Here is a 15,812-nt window from a genome sequence, read left to right on the forward strand (position 1 = left end):
ACCATATATAAAATGTTTCAATTTTTAATTTTGATATAATTTTTAAAGGTTACTTTCCATTTACAATTATTACAAAATATTGGCTACATTCCCTGTGCTGTACAATACATCCTTGAGCCTATCTTACACCCAATAGTTTGTACCTCCCACTGCCACACCCCTATATTGTCCCTCCCCCACCCCCACTGGTAACCACTAGTTTGTTCTTTATATATGTGAATCTGCTCCTTTTTTGTTATATTCACTAGCTTGTTGTATTTTTTAGATTCCACATATAAGTGATATCACACAGTATTTGTCTTTCTCTGTCTGACTTATTTCATTTAGCACAATGCCCTCCAAGTCCACCCATGTTGCTGCAAATGGCAAATTTTCGTTCTTCTTTATGGCTGAGTAGTATTCCATTGTATATATATACCACATCTTCTTTATCCATTCATCTCTTGATGGACACTTAGTTTGTTTCCTTGTCTTGGCAATTGTAAATAATGCTGCTATGAACATTGGGGTGCACCTATCTTTTCAATAAGTGTTTTTTTTTCAGATATATACCCAGGAGTGGAATTGCTGGGTCATCTGGTAGTTCTATTTTTAGTTTTTTAAGAAACCTCCATACTGTTTTCCACAGTGGCTGCGACAATTTACATTCCCAAGAACAGTGTACAAAGGTTCCCTTTTCTCCACATCCTCGCCAACATTTGTTATTTGTAGACTTTGATAATAGCCATTCTGACAGGTGTGAGGTGATATCTCATTGTGGTTTTGATTTGCATCTCTCATAATTAGTAGTTTTGAGCATCTTTTCATGTGCCTGTTGGCCATCTGCATTTCTTCTTTGGAAAAATGTCTATTCAGTTCTTCTGTCCATTTTTTAATCGGGTTGTTTGCTTTTTTTTTGATGTTGAGTTGTTATACTTCATTTATAGTTATTATACTCCATTTACAGTTATTATAAAATATTGGCTGTATTCCCATTGTTGTACAAGATATCCTTGTAGCTTATTTTACACCTAATAGTTTGTACCTACTATTGTACCCCTACTCCCAGATTGACCATTCCCCACTTCCCTCTTCCCACTGGTAACTACTAGTTTGTTCTCTATATATGTGAATCTTCTTCTTTTTTGTTACATTCACTAGTTTGTTGTGTTTTTTACATTCCACATATAAGTGATATCATATGGTATTTATCTTTCTCTTACTTATTTCACTTAGCAATAATGCCCTCCAAGTCCGTCCATGTTGCTGCAAATGGCAAATTTTCATTCTTTTTTATGGATGAGTAGTATTCCATTATGTGTATGTGTGTGTGTCTCTCTCTCTCTCTATATATATATATAGATGCTTTTTAAAAATTTCCAAATTTTCTACAATGAATAAGTACCTTTGTAAAAAACAAAATAAAACAAAAACCTAGGAGCTGCTAGAAAGCTGCTGGACCTCAAAGCCCAGAGAATGAAATCAAAGCAGTTTTATCTAGTGCCCCAGTCAGAAGCTAAGAGCTGCTATGCGTAGCTCTGTAAGGGACAGGAAGAGTTTTCCTTTGTTTAGGTTTAGTTATATAAAACCAATATGGAGAAAAGAAGTTGAAAAAAGTCTGGTTTAGAAACCAATACCACAAAATATTAATATATTATTAAATTGACAAAAATTAAAAAAATTTTAAGAGCCGATACTCAAAAGAATGTGGCAAAATGTTATATATATTCTTATATATGACATACATTTATGTATACATTTTCTTACTGGTGATGCATATCAGCACAACCCTTTTTGAAAGCAATTCAGCAAAATGGATGAACAACTATAAAATGTGCATGTTCCAAATGGTACAGCCACTGTGGAAACAGTTTGGCAGTTTCTGATAAAATTAAGCATACAACTATCATTCAACCCAACAATTGCACTTGTGGGCATTTATCCCAGAGAAAGAAAAACTTACACAAAAACCTGTACATGTGTGTTCATAGCAGCTTTATTTGTGATAGCCCCAAACTGAAAACAACCCAGATGTTCTTCAAAGGATGAATAGTTAAACAAACCATGGATATTCAGCAATAAAAAGGAATTATACGTGCATGATACATGCAACAACTTGGATAATCTCCAGGGAATTATGCTGAGTGAACAAAGCAATCCCAAGAAGTCACATATTGTATTATTCCATCTTTGAATGATTTCCACTCTGGAAATAACAAAATTATAAGATAGAGAACAGATTAGCAGCTGCCAGGGATGTGTGGGAGGGAGGGAAGTGTGGCTGTAAAAGGGCACTAGAGGATCCTTGTGGTAATGGAAATGTCTTGTATTTTGCCTATCAATGTAGATATTCTGGTTGTGATAGTGTACTATAGTTTTACAATATGATACTATTGGGGAACCTGAGTAAAAGGTACTTGGGATCTCCGCATTGTTTCTTACAGCTGCACGTGTTATCTACTATTATCTCAAAATTAAAAAATTTTACTTAAAAAAAATAAAGTATGTCTTCTTTTGGCCAGTTATCAGAAGTCTGGAAATTTGTTCTAGGAATATAATCCAGAAGAAGAAAAAACTTTAAAGGCACCAGATGTTCACTACAGTGGTATTTACAATAGGGAAAAGAAACAATTTAAGTGTCCAAACAGGAACACAGACAAATTGTGACATAGCCACCCAAGAATTATGCAGTCGTTTGATGCATCAACAAAGCAACAAACGTTATTTGAAAAGGGAGGATTCAAAATTGTGGTACAATATGAAATCTCTGTGAGGGGGATTGTAATATATTACATAAGTTTTAATAGTTATGCTGTGTGAAATTCTAACAAATGTTTTCCTTCCCTCAAGCTATCTGTAATTACATGGTTTTTACATGGTTTGGGGGTGGGGAACGACAGTAAAGGACATTTTTTTATGTTAAATTACAGATGTCGAAGTCACGATAAAAGTTCTTTAAATCTGTCCCTCAGAACCAACAGAACAAACTTCGTTTTTCAGGTTCCAGGGTGGGAACAAGAGTGCATACAAGGGCCCACAGTCACGAGCCCAGGGCAGGTGCCATTAGGCACCCGATTCATCCGCTGCAGTTGCTCCAGCGCTATGCCCACAGCCCAACCCCAGGATCCCACCAGGAGTCCGGGGAAGGGACCCCCGAACAAGGGCGAGGATGCAGCCCGGAGGTGCAGTGACCACTCCAAGGTCACCAGCGAGCTGGCAGTCGAGGCTCGGCCCGGCCCAGCCCAGAGCTCCCTGACTCTGAGTCGGGGTCTCGCTCTCTGCCCCGCGTCCCCCGCCCCAACCCAAGCTTCGACCCCACGGCTCCGCAGCGGCGAACTCCCACGTTGCATCCAGGCGGCCACCCGGTCCCCAGACCCTGAGCTGGCGCCCCCACCTCACGCCGCCAGCCAAGACCCCCCGAGCGCTGCAGCGTGGCGTGACCTAGACCATTCCCCGCTTCCTTTTTCGCCCTCTCAACCCAGCTTTTCCCGACTCCGGGAAGAACCGGGAAGAGAAGGCGGAGGGGAGCTAGGCGCCGCCGGATAAATACTGTGGCTCGGCCCCGCCCACCGACCTCACTTCCGCCCCGAGACAAGATGGCGGCGCCCGCGCCGTGCCACGCAGACTTCCGCCCGGCGCCGAGGTCCGGGGTCGACCGCGGGTCGCCTCGGAGGTGAAGTCGGGACGTGCGTGGTGCGGAGCTGCAGCCTGGGTGCGCTGGGGTGCGTCGTTGCCTCGTGCCTGGTCGGGAGCCTGGGGAGACGGCGAGCCAAGGGGTCTGGCAGCGGTGGTCTGGGGAGTCTCGCCACGTGGGAGGGGGAGGAGCTGAGACGCTGCGGGAGGGACGCGCTGACGGGGGGCGGGAGGCCACGTGGGTGGGGTTCCGCCCAGGGTCCGCGTGTCCTCCCCCTCGAGTGACTTCGTTACCCCTTTCCTCCTTCTCTCTCAGGCACCATGTCAGAAGGAAACGCCGCGGGCGAGCCCAGTGCTCCAGGAGGGCCCCGACCCCTCCTTTCTGGGGCGCGGGGGCTTATCGGGCGGAGGCCGGCGCCTTCCCTCACCCCGGGTCGCCTTCCCTCCATCCGCTCCAGGGATCTCACCCTCGGGGGAGTCAAGAAGGTACCCGACGGCACCTTTCTAAAGAAACCCAACTACCCTGAATTCCAGGCACCTGGGGGGTTTGACTGATGTTCCTGTAGGGCCTAGCGTGGTGTTGGGCCTCAGGAATCTTGTCCTCAGACTTACGCCTACAATTTCTGGGGAGCCTACCCTACCTTCAAATCAAGATACTGGGTACAAAATGTTGACATGGCTCTTAGAGATGACTGAAGAGCGGAGAATCTTGAGCAGTGTTTATTTCGTTTTTGTGTGTGTCTTGGATACCTTTAACAAACCCATGAAAGCCACGCAGACATAAACTTTGCCTTCAATTTAAGAGAGTTCTGAATTTGACCTGGATCCCAGTGTGCAAACTTCTGATCCGAAGTATTATGATTCTTAGGCATGGTATTAGAGGCTCTGGGTCCTTTCCTATTATGTTTATGACTGTAGATGTAAAGGGTAGCCCTTAAAGAAGATGGGGAGGATGACAGCATAAAGCAGCCAGTTTTTTTTTTTTTTTTTTTTTTAATTTTTTTTTTTATTTATTATTTATTTATTTATTTATTTTTGGCTGTGTTGGGTCTTTGTTTCTGTGAGGGCTTTCTCTAGTTGTGGCGAGCGGGGGCCACTCTTCATCGCGGTGCGCGGGCCTCTCACTGTCGCGGCCTCTCTTGTTGCGGAGCACAGGCTCCAGACGCGCAGGCTCAGTAATTGTGGCTCACGGGCCCAGTTGCTCCGCGGCATGTGGGATCCTCCCAGACCAGGGCTCGAACCCGTGTCCCCTGCATTGGCAGGCAGATTCTCAACCACTGCGCCACAAGGGAAGCCCATAAAGCAGCCAGTTTTTGAAGACCAAAGTTTACCTTTGGAAATTCTGGTGGCAGTCTAACCCGATCCTGTGTTTGTGAGTGCTGGCAGATCTGTCTTCCCTACTTGCGCCTTGCTGCTAGAGCCCTTTCCCTATGATACTGTCTGGTCTCTATAGCAGTTTGAAGACAAGGGGTGAGGTTAGGTAAATTGCTTTGCTATTAGAAGCCCTGAGGGCTCTCTCCTTCCAGGGGGGGAAGAAGCTGAGGCTGCTATTTAAATGTTGTTTGATGCCCCTTTTCTTCTATGTGTAACTCCACTGTCACCATGACATGACATTCCTCCTTTTCAAACACATGTCCCTTTCTGTAAATCTTTGACAACAGTGTGGAATGTGCAGAAGAGAGCCATGTTGGTCTTTGTCCACAGAAGATGCCCCTTTGGAAGTTTTTATTTTCCTCTGTACTTTGGGATCAGAATTTACCAAATCAGTGACTCCTGTATTTTACTTTCAGAAAACCTTCACCCCAAATATCATCAGTCGGAAGGTCAAGGAAGAGTAAGTAGCTAGGCCTTCTGAATACTTGCCCCTTATTTACTTGTTCTGAATTTGGGCCTTTGGGGAAATAATTAAGTATGTGCCTCAGAAATTTAAATTTGTAGATTTAGTTCTTTTCAGTAGTGACTTTCAACCCTGGCTCCCAGGTGATTCTAGTGTGCAAGCTTTAAAAAAATACAGGTGCCTGGGAGTCCATCCCTAAAATAGTGGTTTAACTTGTTTGCAATGAAACAGAGTGATTATCTTTTATAGCTAGAGTTGAGAGCCAGTAGTTTGGGCAAAGATGTATCAGGTTTTCCCTTAAGTTCTTTTGCAATGCAGCTTTCCTACTCTCAGTCAATACCAAAAAATCCACATTTTGGGGCAGTCTCTATAATTCAACTTTTGAGTTATAGTTCTAACATACACTCTCAAACAAAAAGGTAAAGTACAGTAAACTGAAAGGACTCTGCTTCAGCAAGGAAGTGAAAAAGGTGCTAGACTTAAGATTGGGTGTTCTGCTTCTCATGATGTAGTCGTTGGCTCATGTGGAGCGGAGTGTATGGGAAAGTAAGACCAGTTCTCGGAGGCAGGGGAAGTGAGTGGTTTTCCTTAATCCAGTGTCTTTTCCAGGACCAAGGAAGAAGTAACTGTCAAGAAGGAGAAGCGTGATAGGGATAGAGACCGACAGCGAGAGGGCCATGGACGGGGCCGGGGGCGCCCAGAAGTGATCCAGTCCCACTCTATCTTTGAGCAGGGCCCAGCTGAAATGATGAAGAAAAAGGGTACAAAGCTGCCGGGGCTCCGGGAGGAAGGAATTGGTGGATTTCAGTTCAGACTGCTCAAGAGAAGGGCAAGGGCGGTGGCATTCCCCTGCTTGCTCCCAGTTTAGTGTTCCTTGCTGTTGGCCCCTTCCTTACTCCTGGTGAGCTGGGTGGTTTCCCACAGGGAACTGGGATAAGACGGTGGATATGTCGGACGTGGGGCCCTCTCACATCATCAACATCAAAAAGGAGAAGAGGGAGACAGATGAAGAAACAAAACAGATTCTGCGTATGCTGGAGAAGGATGATGTAGGTACCAGCAGGCTGGGGGGATGGGGCTTCTTTGCGTGATGAAAAGCGCTTCAGGGGAACAGAGTCGGGGGATGCAGAGCTCTCTGATGTCCCGGAAGCCTGGTGAGCGGCGGGAATCTTCGATTAGAAAAGGACTAAGGTGGACTGCACTCCAGGTATTAGTGTATGCTGGCCCCGCCATGTGACCCCCGACTTTTCTTTGGCAGTTCATCGATGACCCTGGGCTGAGGAATGACACTCGAAACATGCCTGTGCAGCTGCCGCTGGCTCACTCGGGCTGGCTTTTTAAGGAAGAGAATGAAGAACCAGATGTTAAACCTTGGCTGGCTGGCCCCAAGGAAGAGGACATGGAGGTGGACGTGCCTGCTGTGAAAGGTACTCTGTGTCAGTTAACATCTTGTCTCCTTTTCTCCAGCCGTCCCCCAAGAGCGAGTTTCCCGGACCGCTGCTGCTAAGCCGGTTCTCTCCCACTCCACAGGACCTGAGCACGCTCAGCGGGTTCATGCTGACGGGGATCGGTGGGCCCAGCCTGCGATACTCCTTTTTAAATAAGTCCCACAGCTCCTGGATCCCTCTTTCAAAGCAGAGTTTCCTTCCAGCTTCCTGGCTGAGTGACAGTGGAGCAGACCAGGCCGAAGGGATGGGTGCAGTGAGATGGCATGGGGGCTGGCCACTGACAGCCCTTCCACTTCCGTTATCTCGGGCAGTGAAAGAGGAGCCGCGAGATGAGGAAGAGGAGGCCAGGATGAAGGCTTCTTCCAGAGCAGCCAGGAAGACCCCGGGCCTCCCGAAGGACGTGTCCGTGGCAGAGCTGCTCAGGGAGCTGAGCCTCACGCAGGAGGAGGAGCTGCTGTTCCTGCAGCTGCCAGACTCACTCCCTGGCCAGCCGCCCACTCAGGACGTCAAGCCTATCAAGACAGAGGTGCAGAGCGAGGACGGACAGATGGTGGTTATAAAGCAGGAGAAAGACCGGGTATGTTCACGACTGAGTTCTGTGAAGATGCAGGGGACCAGGAGGGGAAAGAGCCACCTGTAGGGGGAAACAAAGGTGTGCCACCCACGCTGAAATGAGAGAATAATATGCATTTGTTGTTTCTGCCCGTGAGGGCCTTGGGGCTTTGTACTTCAATCCCAGTTGTATGTGTGTTTTTCACAATGAAATATTTTGAATGTGTACAAATGAGAGAACATAAACTTTCATATACCATCACCCAGCTTTATCAGTTACTGATATTTTGTCCATTTATTTATGTTTGCTGTGGTTTTGTTTTGTTTTTTGACCAGTGTCAGGCAGCCCCAGGAAAAGGCCCTGTCTGGGGAACTAAAGGATGGAGGGAACGGCTCCTTACCCAGTTTCCATCCCCTCATTGTCTTCACAGGAAGCCAGGCTGGCAGAGAATGCTTGTACCCTGGCTGACCTGACAGAGGGTCAGGTCGGCAAGCTGCTCATCCGCAAGTCAGGGAAGGTGCAGCTCCTCCTGGGCAAGGTGACTCTGGACGTGACCATGGGGACCACCTGCTCTTTCCTGCAGGTGAGAGCCTGCTGGGTTGGGACGGAGGCTCTTCAAGGCATTGAGGAGTGTTGAGGACTTGGTGCTGAATATAGGGGAAGGGTTCTTGGGATTATCACGTTAAAATCACGGGACTGAGCGAGTGATAGGCTGTGCGGTTTTGGTTCTAATCTCTGTCTCTCTTGATGGGCAGGAGCTGGTGTCCGTGGGCCTTGGAGACAGTAGGACGGGTGACATGACAGTCCTGGGACACGTAAAGCACAAACTTGTATGTTCTCCCAATTTTGAATCCCTGTTGGATCACAGACACCGGTAAAATGAGCAGATGGAGGATGGTGGTGATTGTGTCCACGGCTGCTGCCTGCTCCAGACGTTTTGTTCTCAAATCTGTTCAACCCAGAAGGCGCCTGTTTAGCCCACCCACTCCAGCCACTGTCCCAGTTTTCCGCACATGGCTCCTTCCCGCAGCAGCTGTGAACGGCGCAGTGACCTTCCCACAGCACGGAGACTGCACACCCTCGCTGCTGGGGGGCTTGTCCCTGCTATTTATTTTTATATTTATGGCTTAGCTCTTCAACTGACTGCATCCTCCCCAGGTGGAGCGGGGGCACGGTCTGGGAAAGGACAGGCTCCTTCTCTGGTGACGTCTTTGTTCTCAGGGTAGGAAGTGTACGGACAGCTGCTGCTCCCTCCTTCCCCCCAAGAGGCGTTGCCAGAGAGAGAGCAGGGACTTCCGAATCTGAGACTCAGCCCCAGCTCTGTCCATTACTACTTGTGTGACTGGACAAACTACCTAACGTTTCTGAGCCTCATATTCCTCATCTGACAAAAATGAGGACCATACCTACCTCACAGGGTTGGCATGAGGATGCAGTGGAATACTGTCGATGAAAACTTGCACAAGGCCAGACATACACAGTAGGAGCTCAATAAATGTTAGTTTAGTTTCCCTTCGACTGAATCTATTTTCAAACAAAAGAGAGATTCTGAGAATCTCAGATAGTGAATGGAGCTGCTTCATCCCACATTCTTACTCCGTGTCCTGTCCCCACAGCGTGATGCTCTGACGGTTTGGGTTTGGGCCCTTCTATGCCCTTTTTTTCCTAAGCACTCCTAGGCAGGTGCTTCCTGTTTATTGCTGCGAGGCCCTAGCTGTAGGTGCCATCAGAAGTGACAAAGTCAGAGACTCACTCCTCCCAGTGCCCTACAGATGCCTTCGGGTGACATGGTGGTCCCAGGACTCCCTCCACCCTCACTCCTGCAGTAAGTAGCTGCTACTCTTCCAGTAGCAGCTACTGGAAGAGTAGCTGCTTCCACTTTTTCTCAGAAGAAACCTGTGACCACTCCTGGAGAATTATCACCACACCGAGTCAAATACTGCTGAAAAACAACCCTGGCTGAGATAGTAAGTAGAGATTTATTGAATAATGGCCTCACTTTGAATTTGAGAGGCCCACCTCTGTCTCCTGCCCTGGCATCAGCTTGGATTCCACTGCCACTGGCCGCGCTGGCCTTGTAGTTCATTGGTCTGTGGTCTTGTTCCTTTCAGCAGCTCACCACACTCTTGACCCTTCCAGTGTGTGGTCCCTAAGGAGCAGCTTCTCTTTCCTCGTCCCTCGTCTGCAGGGCAGGGTTGGGGAGGCACCTCTGAGGTTGGGGAAGGCCTCCTGTTGCAGTGTCCGTGGTCATGAGACACCGGCAACGCAGCTCCCTTTGCTGTGAGCTTAGCAGACCACCTCTGGGACAGGTGTGAACCACACAGACACCTCTTAACTTAGGTGGCCCGAGAGGTTTTGGAAGCGTATGCCTTCCTTTATTCTCGCCTTCTTTCTGTTCCTTGAGCCTGTTTTTTATTCATCACCACTGGGGCTTCTTCTCCACCGAGCCCCTCAAGCTGCCTAGCCAGCAGCTAGGAGGCAGGATTGACTGTGTAATCCCCACATCGCCCCTTCTGTAGCTGAGAGCTCACGTGAGCTCCGTTGGATGGTGCTGTTCTGGTCTCTGTTCTCACTATAGAGGACAGGTGAGCAGAAAGGGTCTTGGAGACGTGTGCCATGGAAGTCCTGTTTGGTCTAATGCTGAGCTTTGATGAACCAACTCCTTTTTTGTTCTCTGAGCTTCAGTGTTTGCTGCTTCTCCTTTTCCACAGCTAATGCGCTGCCAGTGAGTCTCCATTGTAATCCTCTCTTTCTCTTGGTTACTTTGGTTCAAAAACACTCTTCTGCTTTTCCCGGCTAACTCAAAGGCCCTGCCTTGTTAGATGTTTGGTGTTTTGCAGTCTTTAGTTCTTTGACTCCTCCACGGAAGCTTGAGGAAGAGTGTGTACCACTTTAACGTTCACCACTTCGCCATTTCAAGTATCTTGGGGATCGACCATTATGACCCTGCATCAGAGTCCCCACGACCTGTCTCTACATTCCTGATACACAGATTGAACATCGTCAATAAAAGTGTGGCAAAAAGACGAGGCAAGTCTGCTTTCTTGGCCAAGCCTCCAAAGCATACATTTCTACCAACAAATAAATGCAAATAACAGGAGTAAAAAGCCCAAAGCCAAATTCATGTATGAGTGCAAATGGATGCAAATTTATTACTACCTGCATCTGTGTGTATGCATTTTGTTAAGATGCCGAAAGCGAGCTGTAGGCTTGTTCATTTCTTAATTACATGATTAAGTGACAGAGTGTGGGCCTTAGAGTCAGGGTGGGGTTTGAATCTAACTCCACCAGTATAACATTGGGGAAAATCATTTATCCTCCCTAAGCTCAGTTTTATTCATTTTCTGTAAAAATGAGATAATAGTAGCTTTTTAATAGGGTTGCTTTTAAATTACAGTGGACATAAAGCATTTATTTCATGCCAGACAGAAAAGTGCTTCTGTCAGGACCTGATCAGCACAAGTAACAGAAAACTAGACTGACAGTGACGTAAGCAATAAGAATGTTTAATTATCTCATGTAACGGGCAGTCTGGAGATAGATGGTTCCAGAGTTGGGTGGCAGCCAAAACATCAAGATTTTCTTGGATGCATTTGTTCTGCCATCCTTGGTGTTACAAAGTGGCTGTAACAACTCAGCATCATTTCTTCAAATGACAGTGTCCAGAGCCAAAGCAGGAAGCAAAGTAGACAGCAGTAAAGGAACTTTCTCCTCATTCTGCTCATATCAGGGAGGAGTATCCTTCAGAGGCCCAAAGAGACTTGCCCCTATGTCTCTCTGATAGAGCGGACCACATAACCACCCTTGGGTGGACCACTGACGTCTTGTTGCCTTTGAGACAGGGTTTTGTTAGGGAAGAAACGGGAATGGCAGTTAGGTATAAACAGCCCATGATAGTTGCCACCATGATTAAAAAATACTGTCTATTGTACTAAACTCTATATCTAGGTAGAATGTTTTTTAATGTTCAATTACCTTTTATTCTACTAAATAAACCAGTTTTAACATTTTAGTGCATATTCTTTCAGACTACAAAATTGTGTATTTTACATGTAATGACATAAACATGCTGTTTTATCACATTTCATCTCACTCAAAAATACAGTTCTTCCATGTTAATAGTAAGCATCTTGTACTTCAGTTACTTCTGATCTAGCTGAAAATATCAGAGGCAGCGCCCTTTAATCCTCCCAGACCTACCCACATGGTCCAATTGATCACTCACACTTGGCTCTTCAAAGGAAGAGGCTTATTTCCTAGGTATAGTCACGGTGAAAAAAGTGACGTCCATTGCCTATCCATCCCACCCCCAGCCTAGTGCAGGATGCTTCCACAGTTGGGGCATCCCCCTCTTAAGATGGCCACAGCTATAGTGACAGATGCCATGTTGACAGCTGCTCTTGGACTGTGGTTCAGCTGCCAAAGTTCTACTGATGGAGGGTCGGAACTGGAGTGGGCTTAGGTCTCAAGGGCATCATCTGAAAAAATGGAGATAGAATGCCAATTCTAGGAACCTCTCTGTGTGGCCAACTTCTGACTCAGCTCTTCCGAAGCGTTTCTTCTGTCCCCTTCCATTGGAGCAGTCACTGGTCCAACTCCCCGAAAGCTGAGGCAGAGGTTAGACTTCCTTCTATTTGGCTCATTTACGTTTAAGACCCCGTCAGTTGGGAAAAATGCAGTGTTGATCATCATTGGCCCAACGGTTTTATCTTGTCTACTTTTCAGGATTCAGTGGAGAAATAGAAACCATTCTAGGTACTCTAAGCAGAAAAGTTTAATACAGGAAGGTAAGTATTTTTAGACTCATTGGAAAGCTGGGAGAGTGAGGCATAGGTTGAGTCTCCACGATTCAGGACCGTAGAGAACTGATGTACCAGGGGAGCGACACCCTCTGCTAGAATCAGGAAGGCGAAGGACCAGGATCGAGCTATGAGGACACACTGCACGGCTGCAATCTAGGGATCAGGAAATGTCCGCAGTCTCAACTGCCTGGAGAACCACAGAGCTAAAGGTTGCACTCTGGAACACCTGAAGAAAACCCCCCACGTGCTGAGCGCCCTCTGTGTGCTAGGTACAGTTCAAGCGTAGGATTTGTCAGTGACAAAACAGAAAGGTCTCTGTCCTGGTAGAACTTGCATTCTAGTGAGGGAGACAGACAATAAGTAAGTTACGTAGTATTTAGAAGGTGATGAGTGCTTGCGAATTTTCTTTTAAAAGGATAAGGGGAGTCTATGGGTGGTAGTATCACAGTAAGTAGGGTAGGCTTCGTTGAAAAAATGTTTGAAGTGAAGCAGCAGGGTCAGTAGGCAGTGGGGACAGCTAGGAGCTGACGCAGTAAGAGGGGGAACAGCATCAGAGGTGGGGTGGGCAGCCCAGGTCCTGCAGGGCTTCGAAACCATCGTAAGGACTTTGGCTTTATTCTAAGGGAAATGATTAGCTGTTGCAAGTGTCTTAGGTTTCAAAAGGCTCCCATTAGCTGCTGGGTTGAGACAAGGGTAGAAGCAGAGGCACCAGTTTGGAGGCTGCTACATTAACCCAGGCAACAGCCGGCAGTGGCTTGGACCAGGGTTAATGGTGGAGGTGTTGGGAAGTGGTTGGATGCTAGATACTTATTGCAAAGGTAGAGCCACCTCGATCTGCTGATAGAGTAGATGTGGGGTGTGAAAGAGCAGACTCAAACAGCCAAAGCAGTAGGAAGGTGGGCCGTACTTCCACCTCTCAAATCAATTGGTAGAACCTAACTCACACCCAGCATCCTCGCGCAAGCGATTTTGGGAAATGTAGCATCCCCCTTCTAGCCCCGGTAATCCAGGCTGGCACTTTATTAAGTGGTGGTTGATACGTCTATGTTCAACCACATTCAGCAGAGTTGGCTTAAGGATCCAAAATTTGAAGGTAAAGCTTTCTGTGGCCATGTCGTGCTGCCAATACAAAGTTCTCTGATTCATTTCCTCAAAACAGTATACTCCAAATGAAAACACAATACCTAACACTGACTGTACTCTGTGACTCACGCATTTTCCCAGGGCAAGATAATACAGGAATTCTTTTGGAAACAGCTCTTACACTGTACAACATAACATTAATGGCCACATTAGAATGCATCTTTGGACTATCAAAATTGACCCAAATATTCCCTGATTGCTGGACAATTTTGGTTTTTCCAATTTTTCACGATTTTAAAAATGTGATAAACAATTTTGTAGTTAAATTGTTTCTGATATCCTCATTATTTCCTTAGGGTGTTTTTAAATTGAAAATGGCTTTTTTGACATTAAAAGTGTCAAATTCTATGCCATCTTTAAGGCTTTTGGTAGATAACGCCCCCCAGAATGCTTGCACCTGCCCACATGCCCATCAACACTGTGTAAGAGTTGCTTGTGCATTTGTAAAGTTAATGTATAATCAAGATTCTGGTTTTGAACTATGTAAATGTAAAAAGATGCTGAGTAGAGACCTGACCTGTACTCAGCTGACCTTCAGGGTAGATAACTAATGTTTTCTCTCTTCCCTCTGTCAGGCATCAAAGGGGGTTGATGTGTAAAGAACACGCTGCACCCGCGGTTGGGTTATATGCTTTCCCAAAGTCAGTTGTGTTTTTCCCAAGCTTGCTTTTGCCAGTTGTGTTCACTATTGTACTTACATAGTTCAGTTAAACATGGTATAAACTAATAAAATATGAGGATTAGAAGGAAGTTATTTCTGATGAAAATAAGGTAAGTACATAATTTAAGTATATAAACTGATGAAATAATAAGTGCTAAAATAAAGTTCTTACTTCTGTGTAAACCAAGGTAAATGCTTTGGAAAGAATAAACGTGAGTCACTAAATACTACCATTGAATTAAGTTAGGGGGGCAATCATAATTATCTAAAGTAATTCTGCATTCACATTTCTCCGCAAGTTCTCTAGTGCTTTGACTTCACATTCTGCTTTTGGAGATATCAAAACTGGTGATCTTAGCAGTGCATTGTAGGTGTGTGTAGTTTTCATGGAATGCTAATCAGTGGACCCATGCTCAAAGAAAAGGACTTGTCCCTACACCAAAAGGGGATGACTGTCCATTTATAAGTATTAAGTTAAAATATTTAAAATAGATACATTTCTTGTCTTACAAATTTTCCCCAAAATATCAGTTAAGATTAGGTTCAGCTAAGAGAAATAGAGCCCCAAAATAACAGTGGCTTAACCAAATAGACTTTTGTCTCTCATAAAAATCTAAAGATGCACAGTCTGAACTGGTGTGGCAGCTCTGCTCTACAGAGCCCCAAGGGTCTCCGCTCCTTCCAGCTTACCTTCCCATGGTGTCTAGGGTGTGGCTCTTATCCTCAACTTCTAGATTGAAACCAGACCTCTGTTCATTGCATCCCCACCCCTGGCAGCCAGATGAATGAAAGGTTTACATACTTCCCCATCCCCCCACCCCTTGCCAGATGACAGGGCACGTATTCAATATTATATCTTCTTTAAGGAAGACACCTAAGAGCTGTCCCATAACGTTTATGATTACAGTTGACCCTTGAACAACACAGGTTTGAACTGTATGGGTCCACTTATGTGGGGATATGGAAGGGACTTGAGCTGACTGTAAGGGCCTTGAGCATCCATGGATTTAGATATCAGCAGGGGGTCCTGGAGCCAATTCCCCTGGGATATGGAGGGGTGATTGTACACACCGTTGTCCAGAAAGTAGTGACACAGCCTCAGCCTCCAAGGAGGCTGAGAAATGTGGTCTTGATCTGGAATGAGCAGGTACCCTCCTAAAAATCAAGATTCATTGTCATGAAAGAAGGAAACTGGATACTAAGGATCAACCAGCAGCCTCTGGCACATCTATTTCACTTACTTTAAGAATAACTGAACATCTACTGGTCTCAATTGTGACAGAGAAGAGCTTCCAATTTACATCACTTGTGTAAGCAAACCCTCAACTGCCAGCACAGATATCGTGTGCTGTTGTTATAACCACTTCCTTGCATACACTCTCAGTGTCCTTGCCCCTCTCTCCTGTTTTACTCATAGGACAAAAGCCCACTTCTGGGTAAATCTAAACCTCTGCCTACTCTGCATCTCTCCTGAGGGCTTAAACCTGGCTGGAGAAGCACCTGACACCAAGCTGAATCATCTCACTTTAAGACCAATAATCTAGTACATTTTCCTTGTCCATTTACTCCTCCCACTCCCCAGAGAGTACTGTGCTCTCACACCTCCAACACCTCTCCTCACTCTCAGCTGGTGATCCTGCTTCTTATCGCAGTAAGAAAATAGAAGCAGTCAGAAAGAACACCACGTGTTCCCACTACTGCATCTGTCTGTTTGCAGCTGTGTGCAGGTGCACAGTCTGGCCTGATACTATGGATG

General features: G+C 46.0%; 1 protein-coding gene across 2 annotated transcripts; it reads left to right on the forward strand.

The window, feature by feature from the left end:
• Positions 1-3,548: 3,548 nt before the first annotated feature.
• Positions 3,549-11,459, forward strand: POLR3D (RNA polymerase III subunit D). Of its 2 annotated transcripts, none has more exons than XM_082470720.1 (9): positions 3,549-3,701; positions 3,929-4,098; positions 5,403-5,446; positions 6,059-6,210; positions 6,374-6,498; positions 6,708-6,876; positions 7,209-7,474; positions 7,881-8,033; positions 8,206-11,459. In XM_082470720.1, the coding sequence occupies exons 2-9, from the start codon at positions 3,934-3,936 to the stop codon at positions 8,326-8,328; spliced, it is 1,197 nt and encodes a 398-aa protein (XP_082326846.1). In that variant the 5' UTR covers positions 3,549-3,701; positions 3,929-3,933; the 3' UTR covers positions 8,329-11,459. The 2 variants fall into 2 exon arrangements, with proteins under 2 accessions (XP_082326846.1, XP_082326847.1); XM_082470721.1 differs by having other exon boundaries at positions 3,554-3,691.
• The last annotated feature ends 4,353 nt before the right edge of the window (positions 11,460-15,812 follow it).

Source organism: Balaenoptera physalus (assembly GCF_965194825.1).
Source record: "Balaenoptera physalus genome assembly, chromosome: 7".
NCBI lineage: Eukaryota > Metazoa > Chordata > Mammalia > Artiodactyla > Balaenopteridae > Balaenoptera > Balaenoptera physalus.